The sequence below is a fragment of the Amblyomma maculatum genome, chromosome 6 (genome assembly GCF_055883805.1).
Source record: "Amblyomma maculatum isolate TAMU_Amacu chromosome 6, ASM5588380v1, whole genome shotgun sequence".
In the NCBI taxonomy this organism is placed as follows: domain Eukaryota; kingdom Metazoa; phylum Arthropoda; class Arachnida; order Ixodida; family Ixodidae; genus Amblyomma; species Amblyomma maculatum.
Window position 1 is genome coordinate 142,334,575 of NC_139349.1, and position 17,211 is coordinate 142,351,785.

General features: G+C 44.0%; 1 protein-coding gene and 1 long non-coding RNA gene across 2 annotated transcripts; both read right to left on the minus strand.

Annotated features, from left to right (window-relative positions):
- Window positions 1–1,015: 1,015 nt before the first annotated feature.
- On the minus strand, window positions 1,016–5,237 carry LOC146186923 (uncharacterized). Its single transcript, XM_084605831.1, has 3 exons — window positions 4,981–5,237; window positions 3,321–3,382; window positions 1,016–1,641 (listed from the first exon to the last, which is right to left on the minus strand). Exons 1-3 carry the CDS (start codon window positions 5,235–5,237, stop codon window positions 1,130–1,132), a joined length of 831 nt encoding a protein of 276 aa, XP_084461957.1. The 3' UTR covers window positions 1,016–1,129.
- Window positions 5,238–14,542: 9,305 nt separating this feature from the next.
- Window positions 14,543–17,098, minus strand: LOC146186924 (uncharacterized). The gene is made up of 3 exons (XR_014708180.1): window positions 16,769–17,098; window positions 14,966–15,137; window positions 14,543–14,669 (listed from the first exon to the last, which is right to left on the minus strand). It is a non-coding gene; the product is annotated as an uncharacterized LOC146186924 (long non-coding RNA).
- Window positions 17,099–17,211: the final 113 nt, after the last annotated feature.

The window sequence follows — 17,211 nt, forward strand, 5'->3', positions numbered from 1 at the left end:
TAGAACAGTTTCAGGGATTTTCTCAGCTGCTATTTCTGGTGTGCTAGCTATGACCACACCATGAATGTGTTTGCAAACTATTATGGACATCAGATGATCATAGCAAGTGCATGCATAGCTATGCACACACCATGCACACACTGCATGCAAGAGGGCAGCAAGCACCATCTTTAACCTTTGAGACTTTGTATGTGAGGCTTTTTGTGGACTGGGATTGCACAGTCCATGTTCCATCTTCATTCCTCTCTATAGATGCTGGGCTTGCCATGGCAGTTCGGTGGCTATTCACAATTCGACTCATCTTGCAGGTTCTCTTTTCTTTTGTGATGTGGCCTATCCTCATCATAAGAAAATTGTATGTCATGTCCATCAGTGCCGAGATGAGCTTGTCGACACGGTGATTCTTCTTGCCTTCCAGAAAATTATGCTTTAAAGTCCTGTGCATTCTTTCAAGATGCATGTTTGTATTGATCCCGAGGCCAGTTCGAAAACTGTAGGCCCACATTTCTGGGCGGTAAGCATAGTTTGCTTTAAAATACTGTATGAACTCCTGCATCCTGGGGTCGTTGTTGGCCAAAAATGGCTCAAGAAGCTCAGTCAACGCATTCTTCTCAATGGATTCTAGCAGTGTGCGAACAGTCCGGTAAATCTCAGCTTCAAGTTCTCTTCCTCTGACTTTCTCCATAATCCTTCGCCTCCAGTTTTTGTCCACATGCCATGAGCAGAGCAGTCAGTGCTGAGGTGGACCCATGACAGTTGACCAAGCCTTGAAGAACTCAGATGCATCATCTGACATAATAATCTTAGTTGATAATGCTCCTGTGGAAGACTTCACAGATTCAAAGAAGGCTGTTAAAGCTTTTTCATTTACTGTGCTGGAGAAAAAGTATGCCATAGGCAGTCCAGCTCCAAATTCATCCAGCACCAGAACAGTCACTAATTCAAACTGGTATCCGGTTGTTCCATGTGTGGAATCAACACAGACTGTTCCTGAGCCCAAAACCTTCAGGTCTTCCTGTGGCTCCGTCATTAGAGCAAGAGCAAAATCCTTCGTGCTGAACGTATTTGTTGAGTCAACAGCCCCCTGCTCCTTGTACAAGCAAACAGGTCGGTTCTTGTACCTCATGATTTACACCCATGTGCTAACACTGACAGCATCATTGTCATGACATTTTTCAGGCACATTAAGATTATACTGCCGTTTGATGTTGTGTAAGGTTAAGCGATCGGTCAAATGAAGAGGAGTCAGCTTGACTGTTATTGATACCCTTATTTTCTTCATTATTGTCTTCATGGGCACTCCTTTTGAAAGGTCACTTGCAATGATTGCTCTTTCCTGGGTGGTCATGGTGAGGTGTGCAATATTTGCATCATGCCCATAATGTGTCCTTTGGTACATCACCTTGACTTCATCCTTTTCTCTAGTAACAGTCATAAAAGAAAGGCATGTCTTACCACTCTTGCAGCTTCCCTGGCTCTTCATTGCCCGTACCTTGTTCCCTTGGCTTGGCCTAGCCACTCCTGACCTGTGGCATTTATAGTACACCCTTGTACTTTCACCAGCGAGCCTTTTTTCGCCTCGAGGTGCTATGAATTTGCAGTCCTCATTCACCTCCTTTCTCGTTTTCCATTCCCGGAACTCTGTAAATTGAAAAAAAAATTTCAGGGTTCTGTATCACTGACAATGTAATTTCTACACTCATCCAGCATGACTGTTTGAAAAACATTGTGCACAACACATACTAATACTTCCAGTATAATGTTGTCCACATTCCTGAAACTGCCTGTGTGGAATACAGTTTTTTTCCAGTATTGCTGAGTATCTTGCAATGCTCAGGGAAATTCTACCGCGAAGGTTTAATTGTTGCAACTATTTATTCTGCATATTTATCAATCCGGGCTGTAAAATATTGTTCAAACTATCAGACTATAATTCGGCTAAAATGCCAACCACAAAGGTAGCTTTGCTAGTCCACATTTTCCCCCACAGTATTTTAAAATTGGGATTTGCCCTCATTTTTTTCAAGTGGCAAAAACCGCAGTTGACTGTGGAAGAACCTTCTTATCTGTAATATTGCAGATTCACAGGACCAATTAAATTTGACTGTTGTGCCGCTGGCTGGACCCATAAATACTATAGAACATTGCACCAGACAGATGCGAATTTGTATACCGAAAATTGTGACAGTTATAGTACCGAGTGCTGCCAGACCTGAGTACCAATAATTATTACAGCATATACATATAGCCCCCTTATTTTTTTCACAAACGCAGAACATCACCTTTGTGAGAACTTTTAACCTGGGATTCGTATTTATATTATGTATATATAGAAAAGAGTTGAAGGGGAACTGAGAACTGAGGGGTTCGCTATATGGAATTGAAAGGAGCGAATAGTCTACGAGCCCAAGGCGAACATTTGGACATATATTTTTTTTTCTGTTTTGTTGTTAGTACTGACAATGTTCCCCTTGGACTCGTAGACTATTTGCTCCTTTAAATTATATATATATATATATATATATATATATATATATATATATATGGTCGAAATACATGCTTCTGCATGTACACATGCTTGCTCTAAATAGTTGCTTACATATATGCCCTACACCAATGCGTTTCTCAAATGGGGGTGGGTGGGCGAAACCCACGCCCACGATAAAAGAAATGAAAGGTCGCGTGATAGCTCTCCAGCTTTTGCTCTGGTTAGAGTGAACTAGTTCACTCAACTGTGGTCTTGCGGGGTCCACGTAGGTTCAATGCCAATGTTAACTGCTCTAAGCGCAAGAGCGCGCGCAAAAGAAGGATATAGGGATCGAGATATGATCGTGCAATTGTTGATACCGGCACCACTGAAACTAGCCTATAGACGGGCCTGCAACGCGTGGCGAGCGGCACGATATGTGGAGGAGTCGAATCCTTTATTGTAGCCGCGCGCTGGCATCAAATGCGCGTTGTTTAACCGATCGATTAAATCCAAATTACACAACGTGCTTCTAGTACGCAAAAGATCGCAGCACAAATACAAGATTCTCCCTGCCCTCTACCTTATAGTCTCAATACCGGTCGCAATCGATTAAGGTTCCGCACCACCTTTCCACATGGCTGAAAACCGGTGCACTAAACGAAACCGGCAATTTCACTTAAGTGCCGATCAAAAAGCTAGACCATTGTTCTAAGTTTCTTGATATAATTTAACATCTGTGCTTGCCTTAGTTTTCCGGCATCGGCGAAAATTCGCAGTCTGCTACAGCAGAATTTCTCACCGTGGCGAGCGGAGAACTTGAATCAACAGGCTGCTCCACCTGACGACCTACGAGACCAGCCCCCAAACTGTATTGCGTCATAGTTCGCCAGGTAGCGCAGCCTGTAAAATCGGCTGCTTCGGTTGAAGAATCGTGTAAAACAGCGCTAGGGGAGACGAAACACGTGAACAACAGATACATGCTCTGTCGTTCACGTGTTTCGTCTCTCCTAGCGCTGTTTTACTCGATTCTTAAGCATGTACCAACCAGACCCTATTTGCCCTCTTTTGCTTCGGTTTTTTGTCTTCACTAAGCTCTTGCCATAAATGATAGTTTTTCCTCGATTCCGGAAAATGCAGCATGCATAGTAAAGTGAAATTAGTAATGTAAAAACGTAGCCTTTCAAAAGTTACCTGTGATTAGCGGCTGAGCCTAAATAACGCATTTTTTTCCAACTCGTATAAATATACGTAATGATGGGGCTGAATTCCTAGCTTCTCGAAGACTCTGACATGACAACAAAGAACAAAAAATAAATGAAAATAAATAAATAAAGATTAAAATAATCGAAATTATGCTTCCTATACAAAACCGACCACAAATACAGGCAAGAACATTGCAGCGCGGATATGAACACTAAATGTACACAACTATATAATAAAAACGAGACATGAGAATTAATCAAGCTCTCACAAAAACGGTCCATTGCGAATATATGGAAGTATTCACACCTCCTAAAGAACAAGAACTAAAAAAAGAAAATATGAGACTCACAAGTATAGAAAACTGGGCGAGTTGGATTGGAATAATCTTAAAGCAGCGCGAAAACACAAGACTAAAAGGAACAGGAGACGACACAAGCGCTTATGTCGTCTTCTGTTCATTTTAGTCTTGTGTTCGCGCTGCTTTAAGAAAAATATGAGACGCGGCAATACAGTCCAGTCTGACATTAGTCTAACATTTATATATCTAAAAATGATCGAGTACATCTTAAATACAGCTTCGGAAAACTCATCAAGCTAAACGAATCGCAGAATGCCCTGCGAAATTTTGAAAGGCAGCGGATTAGATACCATGTCGCCGAGAACATGGAAAAAAAATAAATAATGCTTACATGTATTGCGCATGCGAATTCGCCTGTACCCAAAAGCTCAAGCCGCGAATGCTCACATCGTAAAACCGAATCTATATATGTATATATATATATATATATATATATGAAGGAAAGAAGCCAACAGTCGGCGAGGCCAAAGAAAGCGTTGGGGATGGTACTTTATGTCTTTTTTTTTTTAATGTTTACTTGGATAATCACAGAAATTAGTAGTGTAATCTGTTTAGGGGAAAGATAATTAAACACAAAGTAGAAGAAAAAACAACGTGCCGATGGTGGGAGCCGAACCCACGACCTCCGAATATCGCGTCCGGTGCTCTACCAACTGAGCTACATCGGCCGCTGTCCCCCCTGCTACTTGCTTGGGTATTTATGTTGTCTGTATACGAACCTTGAGAGTGTTCACCAGCGCCACCCTTCCAGAGTGTTCACCAGCGCCACCTTCCTTCATGTATTATAACGAGCACCCTCATTTCCCCTATATATATATATATATATATATATATATATATATATATATATATATATATATATATATATATATATGGAATCACACATGTGGTGATCGAAGAACAAGGAGAAGAACAAGACAAAGAAAAGGGAAGTATGTATATAACTTACTGGTGTACGTCGCTATATTGACAAGTCAAGTTTTCCAGCTTCGAGAGCCCGCAGTTGCACCCATCACACTTCAGGGCAGCTCCTTCTGCCTCCAACTTGTGAACATTTCTCTTATGCTGTGACATGCTCTTGCGCGCAGTGAAGACTTTGTTGCAGATGTCACAGCGGCGATCATGTAGCTGACGATCATCGTGATTGGAATCATGGTCAGCGTGCCGAGGAACGCTTTCACCCTGGTTGGAAATCTTTGCAGCCATTCCGACAGGAGCGGGCAGAGTGAAGCGCGCAGCGTGGTGCACGCTTCTTTTAACCTGCCGCGCGCGCTCTCAAAAGCACGGGGAATTCAGGGACTCTAGTTGTCATCTGGGGAAAACACGTGTGTCCCCAACAGGACATGACGTCACAAAATGTCACGTGACTTGTGACGTCACATGGGACGCCGCATGTGGCGTCATGTGTGACGTCAGATTTTTTTGACCAATCAGCGTTTCCAGCCGAGCTACCCCTAAACGCTTGTCTGTAGACTGCAAAAAATGAAGTCCCAACCTTATAAATGCGGGTCATGACATAAAATAGAAAAATGTTCCTAAGAAATCCAGTTCTCGGCGTGCCCGAGTGGTTGGCATGCTGAGCTAGTGATTGATATGTGCCTAGGGACTGAGTTCGAAGCGCGTTTGGTGCACTACTTTTTTTTTACTTTTTTACATTTTCTTTTATGTACCTAACTTGTTTCATTACTTTTTACTTCTTAATGTTGATCCCATGCCTTTTATTCTCCGGGGGAACCGTGCCGCCAGTGCGGAGCGTCCCAGTATGCTGCGTCCCAGTGCGCCCAGTTTCCAGCGTCATACTGGGACCATAATCAGGTATGGCGCTGGGGCGCTGGAACCCAGTGGCACTGGGTTTAACTCTTGAAGGAGAGCCTTTAGTGAGCATTTTTTAGTAGGGATTTAATTCTAGCGGTTGGGAACGGAGTTGGAGTGTGGGGCGTTGTACCTGTCAGCAAACCCGCCCGCTGACGCGGCGGCCGCGCGCGGCTGTTTACCACGTCCGTGCCAGTGTATCCCGGTGTCCATATAATTTGAATTTCGTTCCCAACTTCCTGCATTCGCTTCAGCCTCTTTCTCATGTCGTTGGACACTGCATCTTCTGTAGTTGGTGCCATCACCTCGGCAACCACTGCGTATGAGTCTGTTAAAATCCGATATCCATTGAAATTATCTCCTGCGGCTGCAGCTGTCGTAATGGTGTTTATGGCTCTCCATATGGCAAGCAACTCGGCGTGTAAAATATTTCCTCCAGGTAAGCGGCATGTCTGCTGTCCGTGGTGTTGGGGCGCTGGCACACAAATCCATGCCACACTCACCCTTTAATTTCTAATTACAGCGTGGGTACAGATGTCTGCTGTGTTCAGCAGTCTTGCGAGAGCCGTTCTCTGTTCTAAAAGGTGCCTAGCCACAGCGTTGCGCTTATTAATAGGTCGTTGTGGCCTTAGTCAGATTACCTAGTACCCCACGGAAGTGAAGTGTCTATCCCCAGGGACCTCGGAGCAGTGTTGATTCAGTTGTCCCAAGCCATGATCTGCTTCCCTTGCGTCGTGTTTGCTAGTCGGGATCGAACTCGTATTTCTGCTTCTCTGATAATGTCTCGTATTGGGGGTATGCTGACCAGCTTAAGCAGTTCATCTTCATTCCTCTTAGGAAGCCCAGTGGTGGTGCGAACATTAGCCCGGTGTAGCTTTTCGACGCCTTTCAGGCCGCAATCAGAAAACTCATACGCGGGTGCCTCGTACAGAATCCTGCCGACAACGACTGCTCTAGACTGTGCTTGACAGGATTTTTACCGGGCTCCACCGTACTTGTTTGAAATCCGGCGAATCATATTGAACACCGGACACCACTTACGCTGTAATTTACGAATCCATTTACGAGGACTGTCGCAACTAGAAATTTGTGCCCTCAAAATTTTTGTCTGCCCGTTATCAGACGTGATGTTGTGCTCTCCAATTTCAGGTGTAATCTGTTTTTTGGCGTTCGTGCCATTCTTGTCTTCAATGTTTGAGTTACCTTTTCACTGTAATGTACCAATCTATTTACGTGGACTTGCAACTAGAAATCTGCTCTCCGAGACTTTGGTCTTCCCGTTTTCAGACGTGCTGTTGTGTTATCACATATGCAGTGTAATCTGTTTTTTTTTTTAGTTCGTGCAATTCTTGCCATCTACGCTTATGATTCGTTTTTTTTAGGCGGCAGCTGTAGTCCCAATGCTTGTAAGCTGTAAGGCTGTTCATTTCGGTAATCCACTGCTTCTGTCCATATGGTGCATCAACTTCGTAGATGGTGAAGCGGGTCAAAATGCATCTCACGAGAGCATCTGCTACACGGGTCATGGCCAAATAAAACAACAATGCGCCAAGAATAGAGCCCTGTGGCATCCCCTTATCCAAGTAATAGGTTCTGGGGCTCCATCACGAAGCTTTTCCACGAAGCGTAATAGGTCTGCTTTGAAGGAAACTGCATGTTGTCACCGTCAAACAGCCAGAAGGTTAGAAGGTGGGTTTATTCACAGTGACGCGGCACTGGAACGACACAAGGCTAGAGGGAGCTCGAGACAGAAGAAGACGAAGAATGCCGGGATCACTAGCGTGGTTAAGGCCAGCCAAAACATCGGTAATCCAGTCTGGCCGCATGACGGCGCCACTAGAGTGATTATTAATGCGGCAATATCCAACTCTATGCTTTTGGGCTGGGATACCTTTTTGCTAATTCTTATAGGATTACCTTTTGTTTTACATTTTCTAATCCTTTCTGCATATCAACCGCGTGGATCCCAGGTAGCACAGTACCAGGTCCGATATTGGAAATGTGTTGGCAGAACACGCCTTAAGGGCGGCACATTGTTCCCAGTATGTTTCTGATATTGGTCATGCCATACTATAGGATGGTTAGAACGGGCCGGGTATGCTATTGCTTCCATACATTGGTACCATGTCTGAAAACCAGTGGTAAACATTGTCCATCTATGCTTGCGGCTCGCCGATATTTCGAATATGCTGGTATGAGCTCGGCAACATCGTCCATGAGATCGATCGGTCTTCCAACATTTTATATACGTTCTTGTGCGTTGGCAAATATTGGTCGCTCGTTTAGATTGAAATGCGAACATTTGACATACGTTCGTGTACGTTTGCAAATATTGTTCGCTCATTTAGGTACTACGGTCAACATCTGATATACGTTTATGTATGCTGGCAAATATTGTTCGCTGATTAAGATCACGCTGCCAACATGAGGTACATCTTGCCAAATACTGATCAACATTACCTGGTTATTTAACCAGACTGCTAGCGAGCATTGGTCAACATTTTCGCCTTAGACTGTCATCTCATGTATTTTGGCATGCACTTCTTGACAACACTGTTCTGTTGTGTTAAGATATGACTTTTAAGAATGAGACCTTATTCTACGGTCCTAGGCGTTTCAAGATAGTAATTACAGCTTTTAAGTAAGCAATAAGCAGCACATTGAACTTGCTCGTGTTTGTATAGGTTATGAAACGAGGTGTACACAAATTGCAGAAATAATTCTTGTCTGCTTTGTCTGATAGCAGTTCATGAACATTCAGGCTACATTAGCTACCGGACATTGTTATATTAAGAAACTAGAGGCAGTCGCATCCCTAGGCTACTCCATTCGGTTGCATTCTCAGTGTACGTGCGATTTTCGAGACATACACCCTGAACTTTATCATATATTCATGCGAATACGCCCGCAAGACAGAGACAGTCCATGAAAAGCCTCCTTGACGTGGTTAGCTTTTGATCCGAACGTCTCTTCCAGTTCGAGATCCAAAAGTGAAAGGTAGAGACATGCCTAGTATGCCAATGGAACATGGAGTGTCGTGAAACACCTCGCCGCAGCTGAAGTCGTTTAGGCGGCCATCGTGACGTTTATGCATGAATACGAGAACTGATATTAAATATTTGTTTATATAGAGCCGCATCTCTGGTAACACACGCGCTATAGAAATGTTCTACAAATTAAAGCTGCCTAGAAATGTGGCCGTCTCCAAGTTGACCAACTAATAATATAGGAGGCTAAATAGTTTGCTACTGCATCGTATTTAAATAGGAGCTGATAACAGCAATTATTTTTTTCTGTCCGCCTGTCCGCATAGCGTACTTGCGAAACAGCTTTGATGTACTTGTGATTATTTATTTTTACAAATCTGCAAACTGTGTAGATGAGCAAGCCGAACTGTTTTACTGATCAATTTTTATAATTTTCCATGCCGACAAATCACAGCAGCCTTCATTTGACGGCGCACTTTACAAGAATGGCGCTGGACTACAGGCAGAAAAAATAATGCAATGAACATAGTTTAAAACAGAAGGAAGGATGGCAATGAAAAACCGGCATTATAAAGATTAAGACAAGCATCATTGCACACAATCGCAACATTGTGACAACATATTAGGTAGAAAGTATCGCTATCTCCGTGCTTTGTTAGACAGAGAACACGTTGGCGTGATTAGCGCAGCCAGTTCGTATCGAACAAGCTCACACGTCCCTTCACTCTGATGCAATATACCAGTGTGGCATTTCAGCTCCATCTCATAAAGAGAAGCGACGCCCCGGTTTTCTCTGGGCACATGGTGTTAGTGGCTCAGTAATAATCAAAAAGAAGGAAAAGAGTGTTGCCGGCCGCAGCGAGAAATGCAGATTACAAATATTGCTAGCTATATTCATATATCTGGGCTAGACACCTTATCAAAATACGGCAAATGTGTTTCTATTCATAGGCATTTTTTATTTATTGCTCACTGGTATAGTCAAGAGCGCAGATAACAAGCCCATTCACGAGAATTATGTGACAATTTTATTCTCGTTACTCGTTAGCAGATAGATGTATGTATAATGAAAAGACAAATTACACTACTCAGTTCCCTAGCCCATTCCTTTATATTTAAGCCTCACAAGTTCGCATAAGTTATATCTGAGCGGAAATTGTTTTTCCCACTCCTTTATATTTAAGCCTCAAAAGTTCGCGGAAGTTATATCTGAGTGCAAATTTTTCTATGTTAACTGAATGCGCATTACAGCGGTAACATAATTTTTATTCTCAAGCACAGTTGGACCAAGAAGCTGGCCCGGTTCCGGGCGTTCTGTACTGGACATCTCAAGCAGAAGATATCCGCCAAGACGCATGCACTTGAAAGCGACACTACAATTTCGGTCGCGAATTCTTAGAAAGGACTGGGTGCAAACAATGCACTCGCCTCCAACACGCGATGGCGAACACTTTCTTTTCTGCCCCCCTTCAAAGCAGTATTTTTATATGCGTGGCTCTAATTGTGACCAATTTTTAGAGACTAAGCTTCCCTATGGATTTTAACCGTGAACTATTTCTAGACAGTGGACTTGGTGCAAATATACAGCGGTTATTTAACATGTCACATAAATATAGCCACCAAACAAAACAAAACATTGACTTCCTCAACGAAATATTTGCATTGAATTTTGTGATCCGGACATCAGTGCAAAATCCCGTATGATGACTGCTTTGTGGTTTCATGCTTTTCTGAGCCGTGTTGCCATGTTGAGTGGCGTTACCATTTGTCATATGGCATGAACAGTTGCTTTTTCGTCTGCTTTGCTGTATAGTAACATTGGCAAAAAGACGTGTGAAAGCCGCAGAGCCGGTAACACAAAGAGCCGGTGTTGGCGAAGTCCAGGGACGTACAGTCCGAGCGCGAGAGGAAACTTCGTTGTCTTCTGCTTGTCTTCCTTGTCTTCATCAGACTGGCATAAATATTAGCCCTTTAAACTGTACGTCGTTATTTTAAAAGTAATGGCTAGCACGATGCCACAGTTACAGCTGCCCGCTAATGTGCATTAAAACAGATATTAGTCATAAACGTTTTTAACCTCTTAATCTTTTTCTTTTTCATAATTACTTCACGCTGAAAATACAGAAATGGACAATAGTTTTTCTCACTGCTGTCGACATTCAATGAGACAAAATTACTTGAATCCGTATACACAGATGACATTCTATATGGACCGTTTAGCTTGAGAACCAAAGTGCGGATATAAATGAAGCACAACTGCTTTGCCTGATGTCACTTTACCTGTGGCGTCAAAAACTGTGTAGGTAATTTATGGAACTGTAGTGGTAATTTATGGAAGATTTGCAAAACATTCAGTTGAATAACAAAAATGTTTATTATGTAATGCTATTTCTCATACCAATGTCAAAACATGTATTGCTTAATATGAGCAGAAGCTTATTCAACATATTGATAGTTCCTTATGGCATTATGCCATATAACATTCATCATATAAGCAGTCAGCATATGCGTTGACAGCCTGGACTGATGTTTCCACCTGTGTTTAGTGGCACAGAAGTTTTTCACATTTTTTTTTATTCATGCTTACAGCCCTTGCACTGTGCTTTGCATTTTCATGTCTCATTGAAGCTACCAGAAAGTATCACTTTGTTTATTGCAATTATGGCTTGCACACTTTTTATTCACAAACGAGCATGTTAATGGGTGTATCCAAAAACAGGTTTGTATCTTTCATTATGATGTAGCTCACTTTATTAATGAAAGAAATACTCTGGATGCCTTTAGATTGGTCGCACAAATAATATACAGTAGGGCCTCCATCACAAAGCATTAAAGGTCCACGGGAACGGCCCCCAAGAAACCACTGATAAACGTGTTCAGTGTGTAGAACACAACCTTTGGGCAATTACGCAAAGTATAACTCCTTGGAACAAAGCCAGCGATTTATTATTAATTTTTAAAAACAGCGTTTTTTGAAATTCGCGGGCAGAGGAAATGTCGCTTGGCGGTGTCGCATGGAACTATTTCCTAATCCCGTGACGTCACGGGTGGGTTGACTGGCAAGGCTTGCTAGAAGCTGCCATTTGCTGCGGTCACTGCAACCATGCCGTCACGAACACACTTCCGGTAGCTGCGAAAGTCTGCTCGTGCGCTGCTCGAACTCTGTGCGGGATGTTACAGCTCGCCGCCCTTATCGGTTAGGTGGCCATTGCCCATTAAGTGCAGCAACCGAAGCGACGCAGCGATCGGCAGAACGAAGCTGCATTTACAAATGTCTCATTTATATAACGTGGTTTCAGGAGTATCGGAGTGTCGTCCGACGAGGCGTCAACAGCACTGTCAAGCACCGCATGATGGCAGCACCTCCTCGACCGCCGTAAACACCGCCGTTGTGGCCCCTCCTCCCGCATACCGTTCGCGAACCACACGGCGGATCGTTAGCACCGATGTCCGAAATAAAGCGTGCTAAAATTTGTTGGCGTCTGGAATACTGAGCCGAATATCAAGTATGAAGCCCTCGTGAGGATCGCTGACCAGCAGCAAATCGCTGGTAAGAGCGATAGCCGTGATACAAGCTAGTTTCTGCTCAAGCCAGCTGCCGCTGGTGCATTTCGGCTGATCCGATCTGCTCGTACTAGCTCTGCGATTAATGCGTCGGCAGAGTTAATCCTATAATTATTTTACTATGGCAGGATAGGAATCACTATAAGGCAGTTTCATAAGTAGACGATTTGCTACAGCGTTGATCATGTTCCAAAGCGTCGACCGCCGCGGCTTCGAAGCGAAACAATAGGCCTAGCGACGACTAGGGACGGTCACACACGGCGCCGGCGTTCGCCGCGCTCGCACGTTCCACCCCCGCGGTAATTGTGTAACGTACCTCAGCCTGCTCGCGGCATCCCGTGCTGCAAGCGTTGCAAACTCGTGTACTTTCATAGCTAAGGCTGCGTATTTTTTGGCATTCTGCTCAGCAACAAGCCGTTCAAACGATACTGTAGGCACGACAAGGCTTCAGTACGCAGTCGCTGCGCTGTCGGCCGTAATCGAAGACGTCGGGCGGCACCATAATCTATACATCGATCTTTAAACGTGATACAGTGGGCAAATGAATAACTTTGTGAAGCAGACCCGCTCGTACGCACTCGGGCGCCGACGAGTAGCTTCCGTCAACAGACGCTGTCATAACCTCGGTTAACGACGCAAACCGAGGTCGTCAAGCTCGGTTTGCGGTAACCGCGGTTAGTGGTGCAACCATGGTTTGGTCCGCCGTGTAACATAGGATAACCACGGGTTCGCGGTTACACTAACCGTCGCTGCGCGAACTGGCGAACTCCTCAGGCGTGTGCGAGCGAGGACGGGTTGGCGCGAGTACGCCAGCGAGCGAGCGCGCGGCAACCGAAAGTTCGTCGAAGTGACGTATGTCTGGGCGGAGCTTTGAACTTGCTTGTATTCTTTGTTTTTTTATGGCTCCCTTCGGCGTACGAGTTGAGGGGGAAAATTAGAAGGGTCATTTTTAATCGCCGATATCTCTGGTGTTGCAGAAACTAGATCGAAACTTTTTGCGGGAGAATGATGGGTGGTTCAATAACTATCAGTGTTATGGCGTTGTTTACCCTTCTTGGTGGCCCCTTGCTGGGGACCTTTAACAAAAGACACAAAAGGACTGATATGCATGAGTTAACAAGCAAAACAAATTGGCCGCCAAAAACAAAAAAGAGCGCATAATTCCCCCGAATGCACGCTTTGCGATGCCAAAAAAGGCCGACCTAGTTCATATTCTACACATGTGCCCTGAGCTCCAACCCAAAGCCGAATGGCTATTATCTAACCCACTACAATGGGAGGCTGCGGTGACCAGCTCCGAACCTGTGGTACAACTGCGGGCGGTGAGCTGGGCTTTGGAAGTCGCAAAAGACACGGTCTGACGGCCACATCACGAAGCCAACGGAAAGAAGCCCATTGATCATTTGACAAATGCGCTTTCTCTCTCTCTCTCTTTACGGAAACAAAGTTTTCACCACCACCACCATCCACCTATGAGCCTAGTATAATTTAGGCCTGCACATTTTGATTTCTATACTTCTGATATAAATTAACCCCATTTTTCTTTCCTTTCCATACTGTCAGTAAGGGTGTTTGCTTTATCACCAATAATTTTGAAGCGCAATTGGTCGTCATGTTCTTTTCTTGATTACTGCATTATTACAGAAACTAATAACATCCATCACAACATCCATCTTGTAGCTCATTGCTTGAACAGGTTGCATTATTGCACATCCTTTTTTCCTGGCATCATTTAGTTTTCCAAAACCGTGTCCGCAGTGTTCACCTCAATATTTCAACGAGTGGCTATGACCTTTTCCTCATAAGCCAAAGAGTGCAGAATTAAGTTCTGGTCTTAGCTGCTGCATGTTGATGAAGGCAACACATGAATTGCCCGCGTACTGTGCAATGCCAGTACAGTCTAGGCCCAGGTAGTCAGAGTTATTTAGTAGCTCTACACTACACTATTTCTCATACTCTGTGTGCAGGTTTGGGTTTTGAGAAATACTGTACGGGATAAAATAATGACTAAATCTTAGCAGAAGTGTGGTTTCAGTTGTGGTCTCATACCTTAAATAAGAGACACAGGGAAAAGCAGTTCAGCCTGTGTTGCTTTGTCTCAAGCTTTTGTGTCCTTTATTTCAGGATATTGAACGCCAGTGTGACATCTGGAATTCTGAAGCTTTTGTTCCGGAAGCCAGTCACGAGGTGGAAGATTCGCCACCAATGTGTGCGAGTCTTATTGATCCTGAACAGAAGAGGCTAGCTGAGTCGTCGGCTGTGACCGCATCAATACCTGCACAAACAAGGAAGACCTATGATGAAGAAAAAGAGCAGAGAAAAGTTCTGCTGACGTCGGCGGTTGAAACATTGCAGAGGAGTCAGCAACGTCTCGCAGCTGCCGATGAGTGCGATGCATTTGGCAGCATGATTGCCCACGCTGTGCGGCAAATACCGGCAGGACCAGAGCGCCAATTGGCAATGTTAAATGCCCATCAGGCTATCGTTAAAGTAAGCCTATCGAAACATACTACAGCAGTGGAGTACCTTGATGTAATTGACATGCAAGTATAAATGCATCTTTCTACTTACCTGGAGACAAGTCTCCATTGCCAGCTAACTTGGCCTTCATTGGAGAAGTAGTGCTTAAACTGTTCTCTGACTTCTCGAGCACTTCTGCTGGAGTTCCCACCAGTCTTTGGCAGGGGCTGCATGGCACCACAAGGGCCTGCTTGATCTCGCCACGTTCGTTGACGGATATGACCTGCATGTGAGCAAGCAATATGCAGCAGCAGCATGAAGCATGTGTTTTAGCACATGAACACGACAATATCTTGTCATGCTTCCATATCCAATTCTTTTGCAAGGGCTGACAGTGCATGATTTATTTTGAGGTATCCAGCTTACAAATATCCTTACAATGCCTCATAACTGAACCATGTATTTTCCTGTTTTAGCTGAAGATTACAAATCAGCACCCACCAGTAAAAAAAATTGTGGCACTGCTGAAAACTAAAAAACACCCGTTTCTGGTATGTTCGTGCTAGCCTATGACTTACTCTTGACATAAAGCTTCCCATTTCCCTTCCGTTCAGAGTACACATAGTGGCTAGCAAGCATTCAAAAAGCAAGAAGTCAGGGAAGGGGCGGGGGGGGGGGGGGGGGGGGGGGTTCCAGAGGTTCCACCCTGCTGACTGCCAAACACTTGCTAGCATCTCCAGTTATCAATAAGTCAGATTCTCCCCCAGGCCTGTTTTCTGACCGCAAGGACTAGTTCCCAGACAATACTCCCGCATTCATTCTGGAATAGTAGTAGGAGAGCTGCTAGATGAATTCAGTAGGTACAAAAAGTTTGGCACATGAAAGAGTTACCACCAGTACACAGTGTGCGTTGTTGTCTAGCCTTCTTTGTTTTGGAAACTGCATGTGACTGGCCAGTATATTAGTCGAAGTATTTTTACGTTTTCCTGCGTCATGCACTAATGCTGAGCGAGTACTCTCAAAATTTCATGCTTTCAATACAAAGGCGCACGACAGTCTGTCTAGGTATGCTTGTGCCTATTACAATAAGCTCCAATAGCAGTTACTCCAAAGTCAGCAAATTGTGTTATGTAAAGCTGCATGCTTTGAGAATTATTTTTCACCAATAATTGCCATGTTTTACACTTTTGCACCTTGCAACTAGTTCAAAACCACTGGTTTCAAGAAAGCATATAAAGTTTGAAAAATATCCAACGAATTTTTGAAAAACTTCAGAAAGTATATGGCATACACATAATCGCTATTGAAAAGCACTGAACCCAGCTTATCCTGTTATAAGGTATTGTAGTGGCGCGTCGAAGAAAGAAGTATTCTGCATTTTGAATGAAAGCGTCACCCTAGCTCCTATCTTTATCCATGTTATATGATGGGCAGAAATGTACATTGTTCCGGTTGTAGGAAAAATTCTACGAGGCAGCATGGAAAGAAAGGCGGTGCGGTTGTGTCTCATAACTATGGGCAGGCCAGTCTGCAAAAAATGAATGTGAAAAGGAAAATGTTCATGAAAAGGACAGTAACTTTGTGATTAAGATCCCTGGACCCCCCGGTGCATTATCCTCGTAGCCAATGACTGAATTTCACCACTGCACTCGCAAAAAGATAAAGTGCTCCCTTTGATGACATCTGGCCCTGTGCATGCTCCAGCAATCAGTACTTCAAGCAGATGGCGGCGTTAAGTCAGGTCATCAGCGACCTGTATGTTTATGCAGCCTAGGAGTGCAAACCTTTAAGGCAGATATTTTAAAATGTTCAAGGCACTAAAAAAAAACTAAGGGTCAAAACATCGGTGTTGTTTCAAGACAGACAAACCAAGGTTTCTGCAAATATTAAAGGTAGAAGAAACTCGCATCTTGCCTGTAAGGATATCTTCAACATCAATACTCTCAGGTGGCGTATACAGCTGCCTAGATGCCCTCCTCGACCGCAGGAAATTGTGCAAGACTACAGTTGTTAGCACAAGCTGCATGGCTTTGATAGGCTTATGCCTCATTGGCGCGCGATATATCTGCCAGCAGCTGGCAAGAATGCCGAAGGCATTCTCGGAGGTACGTCTGGCACGAGATAGCCTGTAATGAATAGGTTTGAGCATGAGGACAAATGTAAAACAAATGAGCCCTCATAGCTGCTTTATGCGTTCGTGAATGAGCAGTAAATGTTCTCGCAAAGTGCATAACATTCCAGGGCAATGCTGAAAGCATGGTTTAACTTCACTATAAGACAGTCTGAATGAAAGAAAATGAGTTATAATGCAAACTAAGGAAGTTGCAACACCACTGTGCCTAAACTGCATCCAAGAA